Source organism: Curcuma longa, chromosome 13, assembly GCF_044706935.1.
Source record: "Curcuma longa cultivar G26 ecotype Majalengka, Jawa Barat chromosome 13, ITB_CL_G26_1.1, whole genome shotgun sequence".
Classification (NCBI taxonomy): Eukaryota; Viridiplantae; Streptophyta; class Magnoliopsida; order Zingiberales; family Zingiberaceae; genus Curcuma; species Curcuma longa.
Genome location: NC_133873.1, coordinates 8,512,369 through 8,534,555, shown reverse-complemented (window position 1 = coordinate 8,534,555; position 22,187 = coordinate 8,512,369). Strand labels below are relative to the sequence as shown.

Genomic DNA, 22,187 nt, shown 5'->3' with positions numbered 1-22,187 from the left:
GGTTGTCACTAGCCCGCTGATAACTAAAAAGTCGGCCTCAAGTGGCTCTTTATATGTCACTATTGCCCATCAGTGTATTATTCTTGTGCTGTCGGTCGATTGACTCTCACGTATCCGGACTTGGCATAAACGGTTTAGTATTGTTGGTCTCAGATTTCATTCATCCCAGATGGTCCAGTATTTATCGGTCCCATAGTGTGATGCAGACAGTGTAAATCATATACGCAATAGTCCTTGGATGAGAGGGCATTATCCAGGATAATGATACTCTCCCAGATTTGACTCAGGTTCAATCCAACAAGTCTACTACTAAGTTAAATCAGGTACGTAGCAGTTTCTCGGATGGGAGGGCATAACCTAGGATAATGACACCTCTGAGATTGATTGATGTCCAATCCAACAAGTCTACTATTTGAGAATCATCTATGCTATGCCCCGGAGCTAATCCCAAGCATCAACAAAGGTCAATCCACCACCTCAATGATCCCTTTAAATCAACTCTAAGAATATATTAGGTCATGAGTTCCGCGAAATTTAACCTTTGATTGTTACATTAGAAATGTCATGTATCTATCATCTACGCTACACACGGGGAGCATCATCTGTGCTTAGATTGGAAATTGTCATCTCTATAATATCGAGTATAGATCTCGATGGCACCTGTTAATGGAACTCTTGGCCAGGTAAAAGAAATTCTCAAGTCCAAGTAAAACACATAATTCATTCAATCTGAAACAAGCTAAATGTTGGCCACTCTGAAGCCACTCTGTCAAAGATTAATAAAATCCATTGTAATGAACTATTTTGAAATTCTAATTATATACAAAGAGATTAATAAAAATCCTTGAATGGAGATTTGCAATACAATGTGATGTACTCTAGGTTTCTTGTCCAGAAGGCTGTGAAGAAGATGGCGCGATCCTAGTTGAGTGATTGATCCTAAGCATTGAACGTGATTAAACGAATAGCCATCGAATGGTCGGGGCTGGACACTGAGTGGCCAAGTGGTGAATGTTGAATAAGCACCCAGAGTACTTTTGCCCATAAGGCTCTCTTAGCTGGCTAATTTTGACCTACCTTGGAATAGAATGCAATGCGGATGGTGAAAATATGTGAAAGCTGTCAAAGAAATCAACCATGCCAGTTCTGACTGATTGAGCTAATGAGATCATCAGTAGTGGTTTGTTCCTTCGATCAGTAGGGGATGAATATAATTAGACCTTTGTCGCTTGGCACAATCCAAAAGAAGTTTTTGATTGTAGCGATCAATTACTTTATCAAATGGGTAGAAGTTGAGCCGTTGACTCACATTACTGAACATATTGTAATGGAGTCTCTATATTTTATGGACATCCTTAAAATATTTCCAAAGGACGATATGTCGAGCAAGTTTTCACCTTTGTGGTTTATCCCTAGAGTAACGGATAGGTGGAAGTTTCCAACTGGGACTTGGTGCACTGGTTGAAGGCCAATCTAGAGAATGTCGGGCGAATTTGAGTAGAAGAGCTGCCCAATATTTTATGATCTTTTTGGATGATGCCCACTAAGCTATGTATGGGAGAGATTCCTTTTAACATGGTATATGAGGCTGAGGCAGTCCTACTAGTCAAAATTATAATAGAGACTGCTCGGGTCTCAGCCTATACATATGATAGTAATAAAGTCGCACAGAGTGAATGAGCTAGATTTGGTGGAGAAACAGATCTAGGCATTTTACCGCGCAAAGAGGTACTGAGGTCGAGTATGTCATGCTTGTAATAAACGGGTCGTCTCTTGATCATTCCAAGTCGATGATTTAGTACTGCAGAAGGTCCAATTGGAAGGTACAAGAGGCAAGTTAGATCCTAAGTGAGAAGGACCCTTTCAGTGATTAGTCACACGAGTGTCGGAGCCTACTACTTGAGAGATGTGTAAAAGAAGTTGTTACAAAGGCCTTGAAATATTTTTCAATTATGGCTCTATTATAGTGGCTGATGTGAACCAGAATAGGTGAGGAATATTGTAAAAGGAAGAAGACTTAACAAGTTATGACAATCAATTTCTTTGAAAGCGAAAAACTTCAAGTATATAAAAATCAACTTGGAAATAAAGAAACAACTACATTGAGAATATGTATTAAAAATTAAAAAAAAAAAAAAGAGTTAAGTTTAGAGGCCTTATGACCTTACAAAATAACCCACCTAGGTGGCGAGTTTAATCTCAAACATTTTCAAGGTAGTCCACCCTTGGGAAATAAGGTAAGTGCTACTCTAGGGGTGAAAGAGAATAGGTTCTTAGGAACTCGACCTAGGGCCTCAAGCATGTCCAGAAGCCTCCCCGTTTGAAGGAAATTCGACTGTCTAGAATTGACCCGTGCAGTCATTAAAGCCCAATCGAAATAAGGTACACATCCTCTCACCTAATTTCTTATTGGCATTCACATTCCATGTGAAAGATTACACAAAATTATAATAATTGACCAACAAGAATAATTTCTTCTTGATTTACTAAATGAAGTAAATTTATCAGCATAGAGACCTAACCGAATATTTTGAGTCTCCTTCGTAAATTTAAGATATGTTCTATCAAAATTTTTCCAGTGCTCTCCATTTGAATGACACATTAGTCCCTCTTCTATTTTATGAGTTGCATGTCAAGTCATGTGTTGAGTAGTGACTTTTGATGCATAAAGTTTTTGTAGTCAAGGAGTTAAAGGCAAATAAAACAACTGAGTGCGTGTTTTACGTTGTTGTTGACTCCTTTTGGTAGTCTTGTATCTAGCTTAATTACAGAATTTGTAAACTTCTGCATTTTTATCATCACCCCAATATAACATACAACCAACTCTGCAAATATCAATTCTTTCCATTGGAAGACCTAAATCTTTGACGAGTTTTTTCAGATTGTAAAAATCATTGGACATTATGTGATCACGCGATAATGCCTCTCCAATAACTTGAACAAAATTATTAAAATAATCTTCAGATACATTATATTCTGCTTTGACATTCAACAGTCTTGTTGTAAGAGATAGTTTAGTGTGATTGCCACAACCAACCCACAATAGTTCATCTGTAGCATCTAATAATTCTTGAAATTGGAGATATGATTCATTATTCAAATTTTTACCAACTCTTGGTATTTCTGTCTCCTCCAACGGTAATGCATAAGCAGTAAATATTTGTTCAATCATTGGAGAAAAACTAGAACTTGGATCATACGGTTCAGCAATGAAATTCTGACCCATTGTATCAATTGTCATCCTCTGATATGGAATAAATTGCTCATAATAACTTTGATCCCCACTGATTGAGTGTTGTATGTTTTGTCCATAATCCTCATCAGATATGGACGGTCCACCATGGCAAGTCCAATTATAATAATTAGGGGTGAAATCAAATTTACAAAGATGCTCTCAAACTTTATCACACTGTAAAAATTTACGATTGTAACACTTTCTGCACAGACACCTTATCTTATCTCCATCCATAAACTCAACATTACTTGAAGCAAACTTTAAAAATTATTCTAATCCAACAATAAATTAATCGATTAAACTCCTCAGGTAGATTCTTTTTATACATCCAAATTCTTAATTTTTATATATTTTTCTATATCTAAAAATTTTAAAATATTAAAAAATAATTAATTCTTACTTAATTGTAATAACTTTTATCTATTATAAATAAAAACTAATACAGATCTCCTTATCCATTATATAAACATAATTAATTTCTACTAAATTAGAATAATAAAAACTAACATTCAAATAATTACTATTATAGCTAAATACTTTTTAATATCCAAAAATAACTATAATTATAAAAATATCTAAAGCAGTGAACAAAGACGAGTATCTCTCCAATTACTTTAAGTCCACGTAAATTATAAACCTGCACAAACAATATTACAAAATCAATAATTAAATATAATCTGTACAACGAAATACTTATAGTAAACTAAATTATTATTTTAAAAATAGAAGTCTTAAAACTACTCAAGTTGAATTAGTTCAGAGCTAGCAAAGCTCACAGTGAGGAATGAGCACGCAAACATACGAGCTCGCAATCAGCCGGTCAGCCGAGCTTGCGGCCAGTGACCACCGAACGCGATGACCACCGATCGTGGCTAGCGTGGTGAAAATCAATTGCGACAAGTGGACAACGACGAACACTGACTGCAGGCAACTGCCCCTAGTCAATGGCCAACAGTCGCCGAGCCTCGATCAATGGTCAGCGGCCAGTGCCAATGGGCAACGACCCCTAGCTAGCGATCTGGTGGGCTGCGGATTGTTAGGATCGGTTGGTTCGCTAGAGGGGGGGTGAATAGCGTTTCTCGATTTTTCTTGATCTTTCTCTGCACAGAGATTAGCGGAAGCAAAAATATAAAAGAGAAAACAAGAGATCAACGCTAACCCGGTTTGTTTACTTGGTATCCACCTCCGCAGAGGTGACTAATCCAAGGATCCACACGCACGCACACACCCGATGCACTATGAATCTTCTCCTTCTCGAAAACCCTCGAAGGCGGAGAAACCTTTACAACTCTTTTGATCTCCTCAAAATGATATGAAAGAATGTTCAGGAGGAGAGGAAGTAAGCAGAGAATAGAGAACAAACACGTTCTCAAAAGAAGCGCAAAGAGACAGAAAAATAGCGAAGAATCTTGATCAGATCTCGAGCAGGCTTCTTTTATAACTCTGCAACATCAGTCGACTGCTGGCAGGGCCAGTCGACTGATGCCTTCAATCGGCAACAAAATCTCGCATTAAAGTGCATTAAATGCTTGCCAATTTTCTGCAACGTTCAAATCACAGTCGACTGTCCAAGACCAGTCGACTGGCAACAGTCGACTCACCATAACACCAGTCGACTGCCCAGTCGACTCCTGTCTTCCTCTGGCTCGACTGATTTTTCTGTGTGCGTCTGATTTATGAGCAGTCGACTGCTGGCAGGGCCAGTCGACTGGTGAAGCTGAAAAATCACATTTCAGCTTCTCTTGACCTAGACCTCGGCCTTCAAACATCTCCCACAGCCTCATGCCTTCCCTGGATGCTCCATCATCCTTGCACTAGCTTGAGATGCTTCCATCAGCTTCGTCATGTCAAGTCTTTGCCAAGACTACCCACTTGGACTTTTCCTTGCCAAGACTACCCACTTGGACTTTTCCTTGCCAAGACTACCCACTTGGACTTTTCCTTGCCAAGACTTCCCACTTGGACTTTTCTTTGCCAAGACTTCCCACTTGGACTTTTCCTTGCCAAGACTACCCACTTGGACTTTTCCTTGCCAAGACTTCCCACTTGGACTTTTCTTTGCCAAGACTTGGACTTTTCTTTGCCAAGACTACGCTTGGACTTTCCTGCAAACTTGCATCACACATGTTAGATCACAAGTATTGCCTAACTTTAAACATGGTTTAGCCAAACATTGAAACTCAATGCACTTGGGGCAAAGATTGCACCAACAATGAGATCCAGAGGTTGGCTGCAAGAAAACACGAGAGAAAGAAAAGGGATCGACAGATCTAGGGTTATGTCCTAAATTTGGCGATGAAACTTTTTTCATCGCCAAATTGACGATGAATCTTGGTTTCGTTGCTAATTTGGCGACGAAAATAAAGTTTTGTCACCAATTTGACGACAAAAACTATATTCGTCACCAAATTTGGCGATGAAACCCAGATTCATCACAAATTTAGTGACGAATCTAGTTTTCGTCATCAAAATTTGACGACGAATGCTATATTCGTCGTCAAATTGGCGAGGAATTTAACTTTTGTCGCCAATTAAAATGCGACGAATTAATATTTCATCGTGCATTCACAACAAATAACTCATGCGTCGTCAAATTTGTGATGATTTTATTTTTCATCGCTAAATTTGTGATGAATATTTAATTCATCGTAAATTAACGATGAAATATTTTTTCATCCCAATTTTACGATAAATTTTATGATAAAAATATTTTTCACAATAAAATTTATGACAAATTTAATATATTACAGAATTAGCAACAAAGTAATTTTTATCGTAAAAGTGGTCACTAATTGGCGACGAAAACATATTTTATCATAAAATTAGTTGTAATTTTGCGACAAAAAATATTCATCGCTAATATTCATCCCTAATTAATCAGACTTTTATAGTGACACTAAATTATCTAATATGCTAATGCATGTATGTATGCATATACATGTGGGCATACTAAAACTAAATAAGGTAAATATTATTATTCAAAAAGAAACGAGTCGATACAAAGAGAAGCAACCAAAATCATAAAAGAAAAGCTGCAAAACAGCGAAAGGAAACCCAATAACTCGAACGTCAAGTGGGATCGACAAACACTAATCTCTAAGTGACGCTATGATAGTTGACACAATATGTTCTCTACTTGTTAACTTGGAAGTCAAAGGAAAAGCAAGGGTAGTGAGTACAACAACTCAGCGGGTATAAAAAGGATAGTCCATGAACTATATATAGTGGAAGGAGTCAAAAGAATGTAGTATCAGGTAATATTACTTAATATAAAAGTAAGAGCACTAGTATAATCATTTGCTAATAAAATTAAAAATAATGACATAATCATCTACTAACCTCTTAATCAAGTATAGCTAAAATCAAGAGTACATATAGTACATCCAAAAATCACTTGCATAAAATTAGCACATAACAAATATATGATAAATCCTAATTGCACACAAACTTATACTACCACTATCTAGTCTAGTGGCAAGTCAAGGTCATTATGCAAGCAATTAGGGTCACTATTTACGGACAAACTCATGCTATCACTATCTGATCTAGTGGGCAGAGAGAATTAGATAATTAGCTAACTCCTCGGCTACTGACTGTGAGCGAACTCATACTACCATTATTTGGTCTAGTGGATAGTATGAATGTCACTATCTACGAGCAAACTCACATTACTACTATCTGGTTAGTAGGTAAATATGACGTGTAGCTATCTAGTTATGGACTACGGCAAACTCACGCTACCACGATCCGATCTAGTGGGTGTCCAAATTAAATACAAAGAAATATAACCAATAGAAGCAAAATAATCACATGCAAAAGAATAATCTACTAACTATGCTACGGTATACTATCACTAGCATGAATGTACAATTATAAATGACAATAAATAGCATAGATAGCAATGAGACTGCACATATATCAAAATAGATTAATAACAAAATCAAACATAAAAGGTCAATGGTAAGAACAATATAAAATGTATATAAGGTAAGTAGGCCTAATCAATATACAATAAAGATAATCATGCACTATAGTCAAACTATTCATTTCTATTGTAGATCATCTTGTTCATCTTCAAGTCAAAGGTCTGGCTCGAGTTCGAATCCTACGAGGAAGGCAAAACTAAGTATTAAAATAATCCTAGTAATCACAAATAATATAATCATCTATTTGCCCCTTTAGTAATCATCTAGATTCTTATTAGAGGTATAATGAAGTCTTAATTTAGATGAATTATTACTAACTTATGGTTATTCAAGTAATTCCTCAGTTAACCATCAAATTAATCAATTACTTAAAGTATTTAAGTAAGTAATTGATTTAAAGAATTTAAGTTAATTACTTATAAAAAAATTTAACAATTTATGTGTTTAATATATTTTTAATATTTTATTAGATATAATCAATAAATAATAACTCCTAAAAATTTGAAAACAAAATAAACAGAAGAAACATTAATTTAAAGTTAAGTTAGATGATATTATTTAAGGGGATTATTCATCCATCTTTAATATTATATTTAAAAAAATAATCATTTTCACTGTGATTATAGAAAGAAACCCTATATTCATGCTCATTTTGATACACAAAGGAGACCCAAACTTCACTGAAATAAATTGAGAAAAATATTATTTCAAAATTTATGTAGAAAAATATTTCAAAATTTTTGTCCTCCTCCTCACAATATTTTTCTAATAATAGTAAAAGCCTCCGGATCGACTCATTGCATTTTACAATTCGATCCAACAAATCCAAATTATAGCATTTAAGCTCGTTCTGCCTCCCTGTTCTTCGGCCCCGAACTGTAGTTTTAAAGCCCAACGGCGACCGCCACGGCGACGCCGAGCCCAAGCGCGGCACCAACCATCACTCTCTCGGCCGCGCTAGCTGGCGCCTGAGCAGGCGTTGAAGCTGCCGGAGATGCCGCGATGCCAGAGACCTCAGAGTCACCACTCGACGCCACGGGACCCTGCGCCACAGAAGAGCCGTCGCCGTCGACCACCACCGGAGCCGCTAGAACAGAGGAAGGGGCGCCGGTGCTCCCTCTCACGATGCTCGGCGACAAGATGGCCTTGCTAATATGAAGCACAGACAGATCGTAAGGCCGCGCGCCGACGACCTTGATGAGCTCGGAGTCATGGGCGGCGCCGGGGGCGGTGGAACCGAAGTACATGCTCTGGTCGGCCCTCTCGGTGTAGTTCAGGAAGGAATCGACGGAGACGCCTCCGTGGCCGGTTACTTGCAAGAGAGTGGGGAGGATAGCGGTCTTGTCCTTCTTGAAGTCGCGGTCGAGCGTGTCAGGGTCGTAGTAGTCGAGAATGACGTGGAGGGAAAGCAGCTCGCGGGCGACGGCGGGAGGGAGGGCGGTGACGGCGGTCATGGCGTCGTTGTCGAGGGCGAGAACGGTGGCGGTATGGAGGCTGCTGATGTCCTGGGCCACTTTGGTCTTGTCAAGGAATTCGGTGAAGGTGGAGAAGTCGGGCTCGAGTCTGAGGATCTCCATGACGTCGACGGCGGCGGAGGAGGAGAAGAGGAAGGCAGTAAGGAGGAGGACGGCGGCGGAGGCCATGGAGGAATAATCAATGGCCTCCGGCGACCGAATTGTAAAGGAATGAGTTTAATTATTGCGGAGGAAGTGGAGGAGGAGGAGAAGCTTATTTATATATATATAGGAAAAGCAGGGACTATTTTTAGAATTTGTTTTTTCTAATTTTAGTCCAAATAAAATGGAAGACTGCTATTTTTAATGGTCTTTATAAAATTTATTTATTCAATATTCTCACAGTAAGTATTTTTAAAAATATTTTTTATATTTTAAAATTCTCAGGCTAGGCTGACACTTGGACTAATAACATTTAAGTATTTTAATAAAGATAATCTTTATTAGTTGCTTTTTTAGTAATACTTAAATATTACAAAATAAAAAAGTATGGTGGTTTAATATTATATTTTTCTCATAGTTCACTCATTAAATATTTATCAATTATAGATAGTAATAATAAGTGTTAGTATAAGGTAATGTCTATAATAATGTTTGTAAATATTTCTTGTTTGCAAATATATATTGCCCTCGGAGCATAGTTTAATTGGTTACTATGGGACAGACATGCTGAAATGGATAAGAGTCAAATCTCGACGAAGTTGAGGTAATGTCCTCCCTCATTGTGGCAAATTACAGCTTCCATATTTACCTCCTTACAGATGGATGTAGGGCAGATCGTTGGAGTGATAGATTCCACCTTTTACTGAAGATGAGAAGCATGACTTTAATTGAACTCTAAAATAATAACAAATCATTATAAATGTATAGGAAGTGTGAGAGCTAATTATTATTGTCCTCGGAAGATGGTTAAGTTGGTTACTATGGAATAGATTTGTTGAAGTGAACAAGGGTTAAATTTCGATGAAGCCGAGATACTGCTCATACCGACCTAAAAAAAAACTTGGTGGAAAGAAATTATCTAAGGAAAGCTCTACTAACTGAAATAGATCATCCATCTTCAAAATTAATTGAATTGTAAAAATTGAATACTTAAATTAATAAATAAAACTAATTTTATTTTTCATGCAACTCTAATTCTCTTTGTTACGTGATCTCATTGTCTTTTAAAAATTATATAGAATAATTTAATTAAGAATCATTTTGAGATTGTCCGCGATCTTCTCTGCAGTCTCTCTTAAGTTGTCCCCGGGACAATGGTGTAACGGTAGGACATTCGGATTGTGATCCAGGGACCTACGATTCGATTCCCAGCTACGGCGTATTTGTAAGAATTTTCTTCCAAATAGGGAACGCAATCAAAGGATGTTAGACATCTGGATTGGCCGCCGTATACGCTTCCCGATTTACTCTGATGGTCGGTGGAAAACTTCCGTGGGATCAGACCGATCACTCCAAGAATTGAGTCCATGAGACTGACTGAGATTTATCATTTTTTTCTCTTAAGATTCATAAGTTGCGTTTCCTAAGTAAATTAACTTTGTGGCCAAGTTCTCCGATATTTGTGGGGCTTTCCCAAACAACTTATCTTGCATGTTTTCTGCATCTGCATCATTACATGATTCAACATGGTCTAATTTTTACACCAAAAAACAAAAAAAAAACACTTTTTTTACAATCACAGCAAATTACCAGTCATTGCATGTTTATAGTGTTTGCTTCCTCTACGTTAAAAACATCAATTAATCTATCATTTTTCAATACAAAGAATGGGCAGGCATATTGGGAACTTGTTGGCTTTTCTTAGTTTGCGGGCTTTCTCTATTTTGAAAAAAAAAAAAAAAGTTAAAGCCTTTGTTCTTGCGATAGTTCGCTATCGTCACTTGATAGTAGTATGCGAAGGAGTTAGAAGGAGAAAACTATATATTAGTATCTGTTGGTTGGTGCAAGAAATATTAGATAATTAAATCATAATTTTGATCATGATAAAGAGTTTAAGTTAAGATTGTAGTGTTTACTAACGAGCTGAAATGAGTATGCATGTAGCACAGAAAAGTTCTAGTTGAGACTAGACAAGGAAGTTTTAATTTGTAGGACAGGACAAGGAAGTCCTAATATGGAGGATTGGGCAAGAAAATCTAAGTCAGGAAGATTGAGCAGGAAAACTTAGCAAATTAAAGCACTAGGTAGGAAGTCTAAGCGAGTCCTAGATTGAACGTTTAGCGATGCGATAGGTCAGAAAAGACCAGACATTAGAGGAAAGTTCTGGAGGACGAGAAAACTATATATTAGTATCTGTTGGTGCAAGAAATACTGGATAATTAAACCATAATTTTGATCATGATAAAGAGTTTAAGTTAAGATTGTAGTGTTTATTATATTGACGAGCTGAAATGAGTATGCATGTAGCACAGGGAAGTTCTAATTGAGGTTAGGCAAGGAAGTCTTAGTCTATAGGGTTGGACAAGGAAGTCCTAATCTGGAGGATTGGGCAAAAAAATCTAAGTCAGGAGAACTGGACAGGAAGACTTAACAGATCAAAGCACCAGGTAGGAAGTCTAAGCGGGTCCTGGATCGAACGTTTAGTGGCGCGATGGGTCAGCAAGGACCGGACATTAGAGGAAAGTCCTAGAGGACGAGAATCGAATGTTGATCAAAAGTCCAATCAGATCTGGAGAGCTAGATGGTTGGCAAAGGTAATTTCTTCTAAAAGGAGTAGATGAGGACGCATTCGGTGGAAGGAAACAGTAGGAGTCGATCTGACCTAGGGTTTCACTACAAATCTAAAAGTCAAGATCAAATAGTTGAAAAACTATCCAAGTTTCCTGTAATATATTTTATACTAACTTTGTGATGCAGAAAACTAAAGAATCGAAACTTCGGGTTCTAGGCACTCCTATTGGATCCGGGCGATTGAACTGTCCAAGCGCCCACAAGGGATCCAAACGTCCGGATGTCAACCGATCGGGTAGTGAGGTGGATGAGGTGACGAGTCTCAATGGTCGGGACATCTCAGCTTCTAGGCGTTCGAAAAGGCTTCAGGCGCTCGGAGATGGATAAGGCACGCCAGAGTCAACCCTGATTTGGCGACCTCCATGTCAACATTCCAAATGCCCAGAAGAGATACAAGCGCCCGAAGATGCCAAGTCAGTGTCAGAAGTGGATCGACAGGATAACGTGGAGATGCCCAGAAGGAGTTTCAAGCGCCAGGATTATCTTATATAAGCAGCTGCGAGGGGAAATCCTAGAAGACATAATTAGCTACCTCGACGTCCGATTTGCGTGCAATTAAAGCACCGCGAGATGCCGTCGTAACATCAGAAAGATGCACCGACAACCTAGCAAATTTCCTATTCATCTTATCGGTAAAAATATTCATTTTCGCCTATCTTTTGTACTTAATTTATTAGGACAGTAAAGGCTTATCAATCCTAAACTTTGTAAAAGGCAAAATTCTTTCTCGAAAGAGAAAGAGTTTTTTAATGGATTTTTTCTCGTAAATAGTCAAGGACCTTGAGCCTTAAAGTAGCTGCTAGTGGTTGTGAACTAAATAAAAATAAACATGTTAAGTTTTCTATTTCATTTGGTAATATTTTAATTAGTTCCATAATTATAAGTATTTTATTATAATTAGGTTAATAGATTTTAGTTGTGTTTGTTTGAATTATTATATTATTTTTTATTTTATTTTTAATTATTAATTTATTTTATTTAATTATTAATTTATGATTTGAATTAAGTTATGTTTTATAATTAAATAGAACTTGATTGTAGTCAATTTTATTATTTAAATTTAAGTTTTTAAGATTTAAATTTGACTTGTTAAAATTTATATATTTATTTTCTTAAGTTTTAAAAATTTAATTTTGAATTTTTTAGATTTAATTTTGAATTTTTTAAATTATTTATTATTTCATAATTAAAAAGTGCATGATTATAATTAATTTTATTATTTAAATTTTGATTTTCAATATTTAAATTTGAATTAGTATTTTTAAAGTTTGAAAATTTATTGTAAGAATTTTTAAGATATAATTTTTAATTTTTAATGGGTAAATTATTAATTTTAGAATTTTTCTTGTTAGGTTTTGAAATTTTCTCATTATTTATATTATTTTAGTTATTTAATTTTAAATTATTAGATTTATCTTAATAATTATTAATTCTATCTTATTTGATTGAATTATTATTAATTTTTGAATTAATTAGATTAATTAAATTTAAATATTTTAATTATGAATTATCTAGATTGAATAGATTAAAGATTTTTTTAATTTTTTATTTATTTGAATTAGATCTAGATTAATTATATTATCAAAATTATTTAAATTATTAATATTAAAATTAGTTAAATTTGAATTAGTTAAATTATTATTTAATTCAGATTTATTCAAGTTAGGTGAATTTTTATTATTGAAAAGATTTGAGTTTGAATTTTTTTAAATTAGTTAATTTATTTTTATCAATTAAAATTTTAGATTTATTTAATTTTTTTAATTTATTAATTTTAAAATTTTAAAATTATTTAAATTAGTCAAGTTATTTAAATTTATCAAATTAATTAAATTTATATTTTTTTAATTTATTAGATATTGAATTAGTCAAATTCATATTTTTGCTAATTATATTTATTAATTTAGAATTTTCTAAGTTTGTCAAATCAATTAAGTTTGAATTATCTTAATTAGTCAAATTAATATTTTTATTAAGTAAATTAACATTATCTAACTTATCAACAAAAATAGATCTAGCATGCAAAATTATAGAGATATTTTTGTAAATTGAAGCACTTATTGGAATCGCAACCCCTAATTTCGATTTCTTCTCCGTCTTCTTCTCTGGGCACCAATTTTTGTAGTGTCTCTGGCACTTGAAGTATATTATGTGCTCTTTGTATTATTAGACTCCTGGCATCGGTTGCTCTTTTATCGTCGGTAGTGTCATCCGAGTCTTACGAGTATGACACTAATTTTTATAGTATCCTCTCTCCTTGCACTTAAAATAAATTATATTAATTTTAAAATAATCTTTATAATAATTACCTCTCTCCTCCTCCATCTTTGTCATTTTGCTCCCGTGGTGATTATTCCTATCGAGAGCAAGCTTGCTCTGATACTAATTGTAGGACCGATGTGCGCACTAGAGAGGAGATGAATAGCGCTCGTCGTTTGTTCATTCTATCAAAACACTAGCAGCGGGTATTAGAAAACAAAGCAGGGAACTCGCAGATTGTCACTTGGTTCCTAACCCCCTAGAGTTAGTACGTCCAAGGCTTATATACGGGAAGGTGCTCGTCCACTAATGGTCTCCTTTTTGAAACTTTTTCAGAGATAGAGAAACCCATCGTACAATTCAAATATAATAAGAGTAAATATATAAAGTAAGACTTAAAATAAAACACTCGTGTAGACAATCTGGAAGTCCTTGAGCGTCGTGCACTTCTCCTAGAACTTCGTTAGTTGCACGAGTAAGGTATTGGTCGCGTTCTGCAGCACCGCAGAACGAAGAGTAGTTGTGATTAGGGTCCCTCCTTATAGTGAAAGTTGAGGCATTTATAAAGACACTTTTGGGACTCCGGGCTTAGTTTAGCTACTTCTGTTTTCTCCTCTTATGATTTATCAGTCTTGCTTCCAGCTCCTGGTTCCTGTAAGATAAGCACACACACACAAGCAACCTAAGTCTACTTGTAGTCTGTCTGACCTACTAGGCTTATCTAAGTCTTACCTTATGGGTCTAACCTACTAGCCTTACTCATGCCTAACTTTCAGTTAAGATTAGTCACTAGGTAGGCATCCCACCTGCCAAACATCTAGTCAACTTGACCTGCTTGAATTTTTCCTTACTTAACCTCCGTTAGGACTAGTCACTCGATAGACTTCTCACTTGCCAAACATCCAATCATTCTTGACTTGGTTGGACTTTTCGTTGCCTAACCTCCCATTAGAACTTCCTTGTCCAGCTTTACTCACTAAGACTTCCCCTGCCTATCCTTCAACTATGATTTTTCCTACCTAGCCTCCAGCTAAGACTTTTCCTGCGTAGCCTCCAACTAGGGCTTTTCTTGCCTAGCCCTCCAGCTAGGACTTCTCCTACCGAGTGACTGCTTTCTCAGGGAGACTCCTATCACGATGTCTCACGGTCCTCTAGGTGTCATTCTCTACTTTGTGACGTTGAATTGAAGTCAATCCATTAAACTCTATGATAGTCAATAGCGCCCTTATGAGATTTTGGACTACTTTTGTGAACAACCCCTCATGTTTCGATCTTTACGAGTCAGAGAATTGGGTTCACCTTTCGGTCCTTCCCTGCATCCTATGGGATATGAAGATACACGATTAGTGTCAAAATCATATATGCGCAATAAAGTCAGATTATGGATAAATACATCATATAGCAAGAAAGATAAATAAGCATAAAAAATGAATACCAATAATACATCAGGCTACTGTTTCATCTTAGAATCTAAAATACTACTCCATGGAGATGGAGTTACAATCGAAAGATAAAAAAGAAGATATTCAACAACTCAAATCAAAAGAAGAGAGAAGAGAAAACTTAATCGAGTTATTGTTGGTGTCTTCAAAAAAATCTCCAAGCTTCAGGGAGGACGGAAACATCGATGATTCTTTGGAAAATCACCCTCCTATGGTTCTCTATCACGAGGAAACACATCCTGTCCTTGATCATGATACTTCTAGGGCTTTTTATAGCCCTCAAAATAGACCAAGTTTGATAATTTTTTTAAAAATAGCGGAGTGCCATCCGCGTGACATGACTCGTGTTAGCTGGAACGGGACAGACATGTCACATATTGTAGGAAAGGATGTCGGCCCGACACGGCCATGCTGGCCGACACGAGGTCGTGTCAGGGGTTTGATCAAATAGGTGCGAGCCGTGCTTGGTGGCACGGGACATGCCTAGTGGTGTGGTCCGTGTCTGGTGGCGCGACAGTGTCGGGTGCTAAAAGAGGTGACGTTGCTTGACAAATGGGCACATGTCATATTTGCTGGCACGACCGTGTCATGTCAGGTCCTGATCAAAACCACCTTCGGATGGATGGGGCACTGCCCACACCATGGTGCACGATCCATGCCAAACTGTGCAGTTTCCTCGGCTACTCCATTTTGAGTCTAACTTTAGTTGGAGGAACATGCTCATGTTATGGGATACAATCAAAATATGTTCCTCATTGTGGACTCTTGTTTAAGCGATCTTTCGCTCCAATTAAGTTCTGATTTCACGTCCTATCAATTAAAATACACAAAGAGCAGTTCTCCGAACAAAAAGAATATAATCGATGTAAAAAAGAAATAAAATGTATGCTTATGTAATGAAACAAAATGCATACAAAATAATGTTAAATGTTCTATATAAAATAGACACATCAATTATTGAAATAGGTATCAGATTCCTTCCCACTGTTTGAATGTCTTTCTCCCTTTCAAGCCTCTCAGGACCAAACCTCTCAGGAGTGTTATTAAAAAAAGGTCAAGGCACTAGATTTCGTGAAGGCGATCATGGAGCCTTTTTGTTTTGGCGGGGTTTAGGGGTTGCTGAAGGGTCAAAATATTCCAGTCCAAGAATGAGAGTTGGGTCAACTCCTTGATAAATTACTTCTAGTTGACTTCTTGATGAATCAGCTTCTATCTTTTAGTCAGGTCGGTATTTAACAACTCGAGCTTTGACAGGTGCTAAGAGCAAGGCAATGATGGCGACTCAACTATCAACAAGTCGATAATCGATAAATCATTTGTCTGTGAACCGGTGAATAACAAGAATCAGTCAGACTCTAGGGAGCCTGACTTCTCTAAAAAGGATTAACATGAAGTTAGAATGGTGCTAAGACACATTTTGGCATTGCCCCTCCGATGTTCAAGTCAGAGCTAGGGAAATGAATGGAGAGACGGTAGTTGCTTAATTAGTTGAGCATACCTTCAGCTATTGGAGCAAATACCTTTTATAGTGAAAGAAAGACCTAACTCTTAAGTGTCCTTTAACTCTAATGGTTGTGACTCTTCACTATCTGATACCTTTTAACACCAATGGCTATAACTCTTTAGATGCAAGGAACAATCGATGACCTTCACATGCAAGGAGCAACCATGTCTCTTACATATTTTGGCTTAATTTCGAATAGGCAACTAACATCCACACATGTAAGTGTTGCATCTTCTTGTATTTATAACTGACACGCCTTTCTCTTACCATTCACATTTGTACTAGTAATATCAACCTAAATAAATATTAATAATTGATAATCTTGTACATAAGTTCTGATTATGATATAGAAATAAATGTATTAGCCCTCTCATGTTTCATTTACAGCAATGCATTAATTCAAATCAGAATGTATTCAACTTCTTTCAAGAGAATCTAGTAAGAACAAGATTTACTTTGATTCTCAATGTCGAAAGAAAAGAAGTCGAGAAAAGAACTTATCGGCCGTGAGTCGATCGATTCACATCAGCTATCAATGTACAAGTTCTTGATCAAGAATGGAAAGAAGAAGAAAAGAAACAAAAGTTGTGTGTGGTTTCATGTCTTGTTCAAATTTAGGTCCTGTAGGAGCCAAGGGGGGCTCTTCAGCCTTCTTGTCCTGTCGAAACCCGAAGAAGAATCATCTTTCACCTCTCGTTTCTCCGGCCCTATATCGGCTTTCAGACAAGATGAACTAGCCTGTCCTTTACCACATCCTATACTCAGTGTCAACTCAACTTCGGGGGTGAACTCTTCGGCCGGTTGTTCGAGATCGAAGCCCTTTTCACGCGCATTCGATTGGTCCCCGGAGCAAATGTTTAGGAAGTTCACATTGCTCATATGAGAAGAATGGCTTGTGTCTGAAGTTGAAGCAGTGCTGCTCCAGTTTCTAGTCCTTGTATCAGTTGTTACTGCTGCAGCTTTAGCAGTTTCACTTTGAGTGGAACCGGGCTTAGTCCTGGTTAGCTCGAACATTAGCATCTTCTGAACTCGATAAATCCGGTGGAGTTCGCGCACCTACAAGATTAATCGATCACCTTGTTGAGTTGAATTTCGATCGAAAAGTGGGGAGTTCTTAATTGGATTAGTGTTAATTACCTGCTGCCTGAAGATCTCTTCATGCTTCAACATTGTGTTTCTTAGGGAGGTTCTGCCATGGCACTCGCCGAGTCTTTCCATTGAAGTCTTCACTCCTGTGTTTACTGCATTACAGTTATTCTTTCTCAAGGTGGTGAAAAGTTTATTAATTTGATGAAGCTTTGAGCCCATTCCTGAAAAGAAAAACGATGAACAAAATGGTCTGATAAGTTTTTTTTTAAAGTAATTCAGATATTCAACTCTAGTGATCTGATTAATCTTAATGGTTTGATAATCTTAAAAATATCTTTATATCAGTACTATTATAGCAGTGTTGGTCAAAGCTATACCAAGTAATGGCCAACACTACTACAAAATGTAATTTTGATCAAAACTACTTTAATATTCATTAAAATCATTTAAATTACTTTAACATTAGTTTAAAAGGTTGGAATACAATCAAAAATTTTACATTAAAAATACATGAAAAAGATCCTGAGATTATAAGATGGAGATATATATATTGGTATGAGACCTTTTGGGTAAAGTCAAAAATAAAACCATGAGGGTGTGGATCCAAGGTGGACAATATCATACTGTTATAGAAAATATATATATGGATTCCATCGGATTTAACAAGTGGTATTAGAGCAGATCGATCTATGTTGTGCCATGCGAGGATTCTCACAAAGGAATGATTGAGGGATCCAAGTAAGGGGTCCGTTGGGATCATTAAGGGGGAGCTCCCAGTGGTTTTTTGTTTGAAGGGTAGATTGTTGGAATACAATCAAAGTCTCACATTGAAAATATATGAAAAAAATCCTGAGGTTATAAGATGAAGATATCTATATTGGTATGAAGTCTTTTGGGTAAAGCCCAAAAATAAAATCATGAGGACGTGTTAGCCTAAAATGAATAATATCATACCGTTATGGAAATATATATGGATTCCATCGGATTTAACATAAAATGCTCCAACTCAATCAAATATGTAACTTTGGCCAAAATTATTACAACATAATATAAGTTTTGATCAAAATTATTATAATGCAGAGAAATTTGACCCAAATAACTTAGAGTAATTTTACGAAAATTGCTTTACGTTGTATTAATTTTGATCAAAATTGTTACGCGGTTCTTCCGATCCGGTGGTAATGAAAATAAATTAAAGGACAAGCTCTTGATTTTTGCCATAGAAAAAACAAACTAGAGATTGATAGATTGAGAAAGTGTTTTTGTTTTTTTGTTCATCTTGAACTCACTACAAAAATCAGTAAAGCAAAAGGAGATCAATCTGAAGAACTCAAGCATTTATTTCTGTAAAACAAAGAAACTTCTGTTTATTTTTGAGACTTCAAAGTAAGATCTCCATCTTGAAAACACCACAGAATTAAAAAGAAAAGTCAAAACACTTTCTTTTCACCTGAAAACTCACCAAATTCAGCTGCTCAGCATCGATCTTCCTAAATCCCCCAAAGAAATTGCTCAGAATGAGAGCAAATTAAAAGCTTTCTGAAAAACGACAGAAACCTCACTGAATTCTTCATGCAAGTGATCATGCAAGTGTTATTGTTGTTGTTGTTCTGAAAAACATAAAAAAAAACAAAAAAATCAATGAGTAAAACACACTGACAGAGATTCAAAAGGGGAGAGAGAGCTAAAACTCAAAAATGATCTCAGTGAATTCTTCATGCAAGGTCCTTACCTGATCTGAGAGGACATGCAGCAAAATGTTGTGTTGGATGAATACTTCTTCTTCATCATCATCTTCTTCATCATCATCTTCTTCCTCTCTGTCTCTCTCTTTCTGCAAGCAAAGGACCAATCTTAATCATTTCCATGATTCCTCACTCGCTGTCCTATTAGAAAATCTAGAGGGATAGATATATGGAGAACTTCTAAAATGCCCCCCTCATATTTAGCATTTTCTCAAATACCCTCCGACTTACAACAATATCAAAAATTATTTTCTAAGGATTTCACCTAGTAGGAGATGGAGTGTTATTCAATATATAGTATTAAAATGAATATATTATTTAGTATATAAGTTATGCTTTGAATTTATGCGAATAAGGAGGTAAGATCGTCTATATTCAAGATTAATTAGATAAAATTTAGAGACCTAAATTATTTAAAAAATGAATGGATTATTTAGGTTAATCAACTTGTTTGGATCACAATTTAGGTAGCATGGTTAAAATTTGATTTAGATGGTAATTTGAAATAGTAAAATAGGTATTTTGAGAATAAAATAAAAAATTTAAGAGATATTTTAACAAGAAACATTCCACTTTTCAATTAAAGTCATATCAACGTCTCATTTCTAATTAAAATCAAATGAGTATATTTATTTAAATTTGAATTGTTTAAAATGCTTTTATAATTTTTAAATATCAGTTAGTCGATTGTGTAATTGTAACAACTCTGTTTTGTTATAACCAACTACTATGCCCCGGGGCGTATCTACTCTTACAATCTTTGATCATTCGACTATGCAATTGTAGAAATTAGTTGTTAGCTTCTACAATTGTAGAAGCTAATTATTAACTTCTATGCAATCAATCGTGATCAGATAATATTTATTTAAAATGTAGTAAGTATTATAGAGTCTCCATCATTTATTTTATTCGTTGAAATATTATTAACTAGATTACCACTCACAAAAATAAGATTAAAATAATATAAAATTATTATTATAAAAGTTAGCATATAGTTTTTATAACATGTAAAAACTAACTAACTTCTATAATTATTAAAATTAATTATTAATTTTTATATGGTCGAATGATCAAGGATTATAAGATCATTTTAATTTTTAAATCATCAAGTCAAATGAGATTTGATGCCTTTTGATTTTTATCCTTTTAACAATAATAAGATTTTAAAGATATTTTATGCACTTGTTAGGCATGACATGCTTGCCTATCTAATCAAGAACAGCAATTAGAATCCTAGAATTGTCCTCTTAAAGCGGGGCCCAGTGGGTACCGAAATGGGTGAAAAGGCTGTGGAAGTGACTTTTTTTGATACATGTGGAGCTGATTGAAGTATTACAAGACATTTTATTTAATTATTTTATTTTAAAAATAAAGAAAAACAATTATTTAAGTTTGGATTTTAATTCGTGTCATACGAAAGAGATTGAGTGCACCGTCAAATGGGGAAAAAAGCATATAAAAAATTATTTTATGTATTTTATATCAAGAAAAAATAAATAAAATTTTCTTTTTTCTATTTTTTGTGTTTGATTGGCGGCTTATGTTCTTTTTTTAGAAAATAATTTTTCTTGATCAAATTATCGTTTTTGAATAGCTTGTGAGTATATATTTTTGATTGAAATAGTCAATCAAGATATAAATCCCTTGTTTGAAATGCTACTTGTCACAACATATTCCCGTCACAAATTTGTGATGGGAATCTGGACCGTTCAATCACAATCACTCATTCAATCACAATCATCCATTCAATCTACGATCAGGATTTAATCTTAATTTTAAAATCCAACGGTGCAGATTCCTGTCACAACATTTGTGACGGGAATTCTAACAAGTAGCTTTTTTCAAATCTAAAATAAACCTATAGGGTTTGATGACTCTTCAATTAAGAATTTAGATATAAAACTTAAGTCAATTTAGCGATAACACAATCATTTGGTTCGATTTAGCTATCAAATTACTCTTTCGACTCTCAAATCAATTGGTTAGATTTGATGTGACCATGTGGAACAATGCCTAATCATGTATCAAAGTGACTACTCTTCTTATCGATATCTTGAGTACATCCTTTTGTTTATTTGTAACCATAACTTAAGAAGATTTTATATGGTTCGACCAATAGAGATGGTTCATGAACCATAAATATTGGAGATACTAGACATGGCATGTGGTGCGGTTGTATAATATATCTTCTTGATCGTACTTAAACTCATTTAACATCATTTCTTTGTGCTCTTGTAATGTGCCACCATTAAAATAGAGAAAATTTTATTTTTGTCCATTAATTTTTTTTATTGTTTAAAATATACCTTCTAAAGTTCAAGTTATACCCTTAAACTTGTTTCACTTTATCATTTAACCCCTAATCATTGTTAATATTACTTCACATTATCAAATGATGACCTAGTAGGCATACCCACATGTGTAGTATATGGTTAGAGGCGAAATGATAAAAGTTATAGAAAAAGTTAAACTTAAAGGGGTAAAATAAAGTTTCCCCTTAAGAATTAGATATTTTGATATTTTTAATATTTCACATGTTCGATGAGATATTTAATGATTCAAACCCTTCTGTGTCAAGCAAAGTACGGGGCATTAAGAGGGATTGGAATTAATTTTACTCTTTGTAAATAATGACAAAATAATATTTAAAAAAAACATATATGACACTGTAGATATTCAACCCTTCAGTAAAATGTGAAATCCACTATCCAACGACCCCACACGATCGGTCTCATATCCA

General features: G+C 35.3%; 2 protein-coding genes across 4 annotated transcripts; both read right to left on the bottom strand.

The window, feature by feature from the left end:
• Window positions 1-8,045: 8,045 nt before the first annotated feature.
• Window positions 8,046-8,804, bottom strand: LOC141843993 (fasciclin-like arabinogalactan protein 14). The gene has a single exon (XM_074731992.1). It carries the CDS (start codon window positions 8,802-8,804, stop codon window positions 8,046-8,048), a length of 759 nt encoding a protein of 252 aa, XP_074588093.1.
• Window positions 8,805-17,007: 8,203 nt separating this feature from the next.
• Window positions 17,008-19,513, bottom strand: LOC141844451 (uncharacterized). Of its 3 annotated transcripts, XM_074732504.1 has the most exons (5): window positions 19,435-19,513; window positions 19,260-19,312; window positions 19,153-19,192; window positions 17,751-17,923; window positions 17,008-17,669 (listed from the first exon to the last, which is right to left on the bottom strand). In XM_074732504.1, the coding sequence occupies exons 4-5, from the start codon at window positions 17,919-17,921 to the stop codon at window positions 17,211-17,213; spliced, it is 630 nt and encodes a 209-aa protein (XP_074588605.1). In that variant the 5' UTR covers window positions 17,922-17,923; window positions 19,153-19,192; window positions 19,260-19,312; window positions 19,435-19,513; the 3' UTR covers window positions 17,008-17,210. The 3 variants fall into 3 exon arrangements, with proteins under 3 accessions (XP_074588605.1, XP_074588603.1, XP_074588604.1); XM_074732502.1 differs by having other exon boundaries at window positions 19,165-19,312; XM_074732503.1 differs by lacking the exon at window positions 19,260-19,312 and having other exon boundaries at window positions 19,165-19,241; window positions 19,435-19,497.
• Window positions 19,514-22,187: the final 2,674 nt, after the last annotated feature.

What these genes read in the sequence shown, in the direction of transcription:
- LOC141844451 (XM_074732502.1), bottom strand. Translation starts at nt 17,921, where the DNA reads ATGGGCTCAAAGCTTCATCAAATTAATAAACTTTTCACCACCTTGAGA. An exon ending in AAGAGATCTTCAGGCAGCAG is followed by an intron (nt 17,670 to 17,750) that starts GTAATTAACACT and finishes TTAATCTTGTAG; the next exon opens with GTGCGCGAACTCCACCGGAT.
- LOC141843993 (XM_074731992.1), bottom strand. Translation starts at nt 8,804, where the DNA reads ATGGCCTCCGCCGCCGTCCTCCTCCTTACTGCCTTCCTCTTCTCCTCC.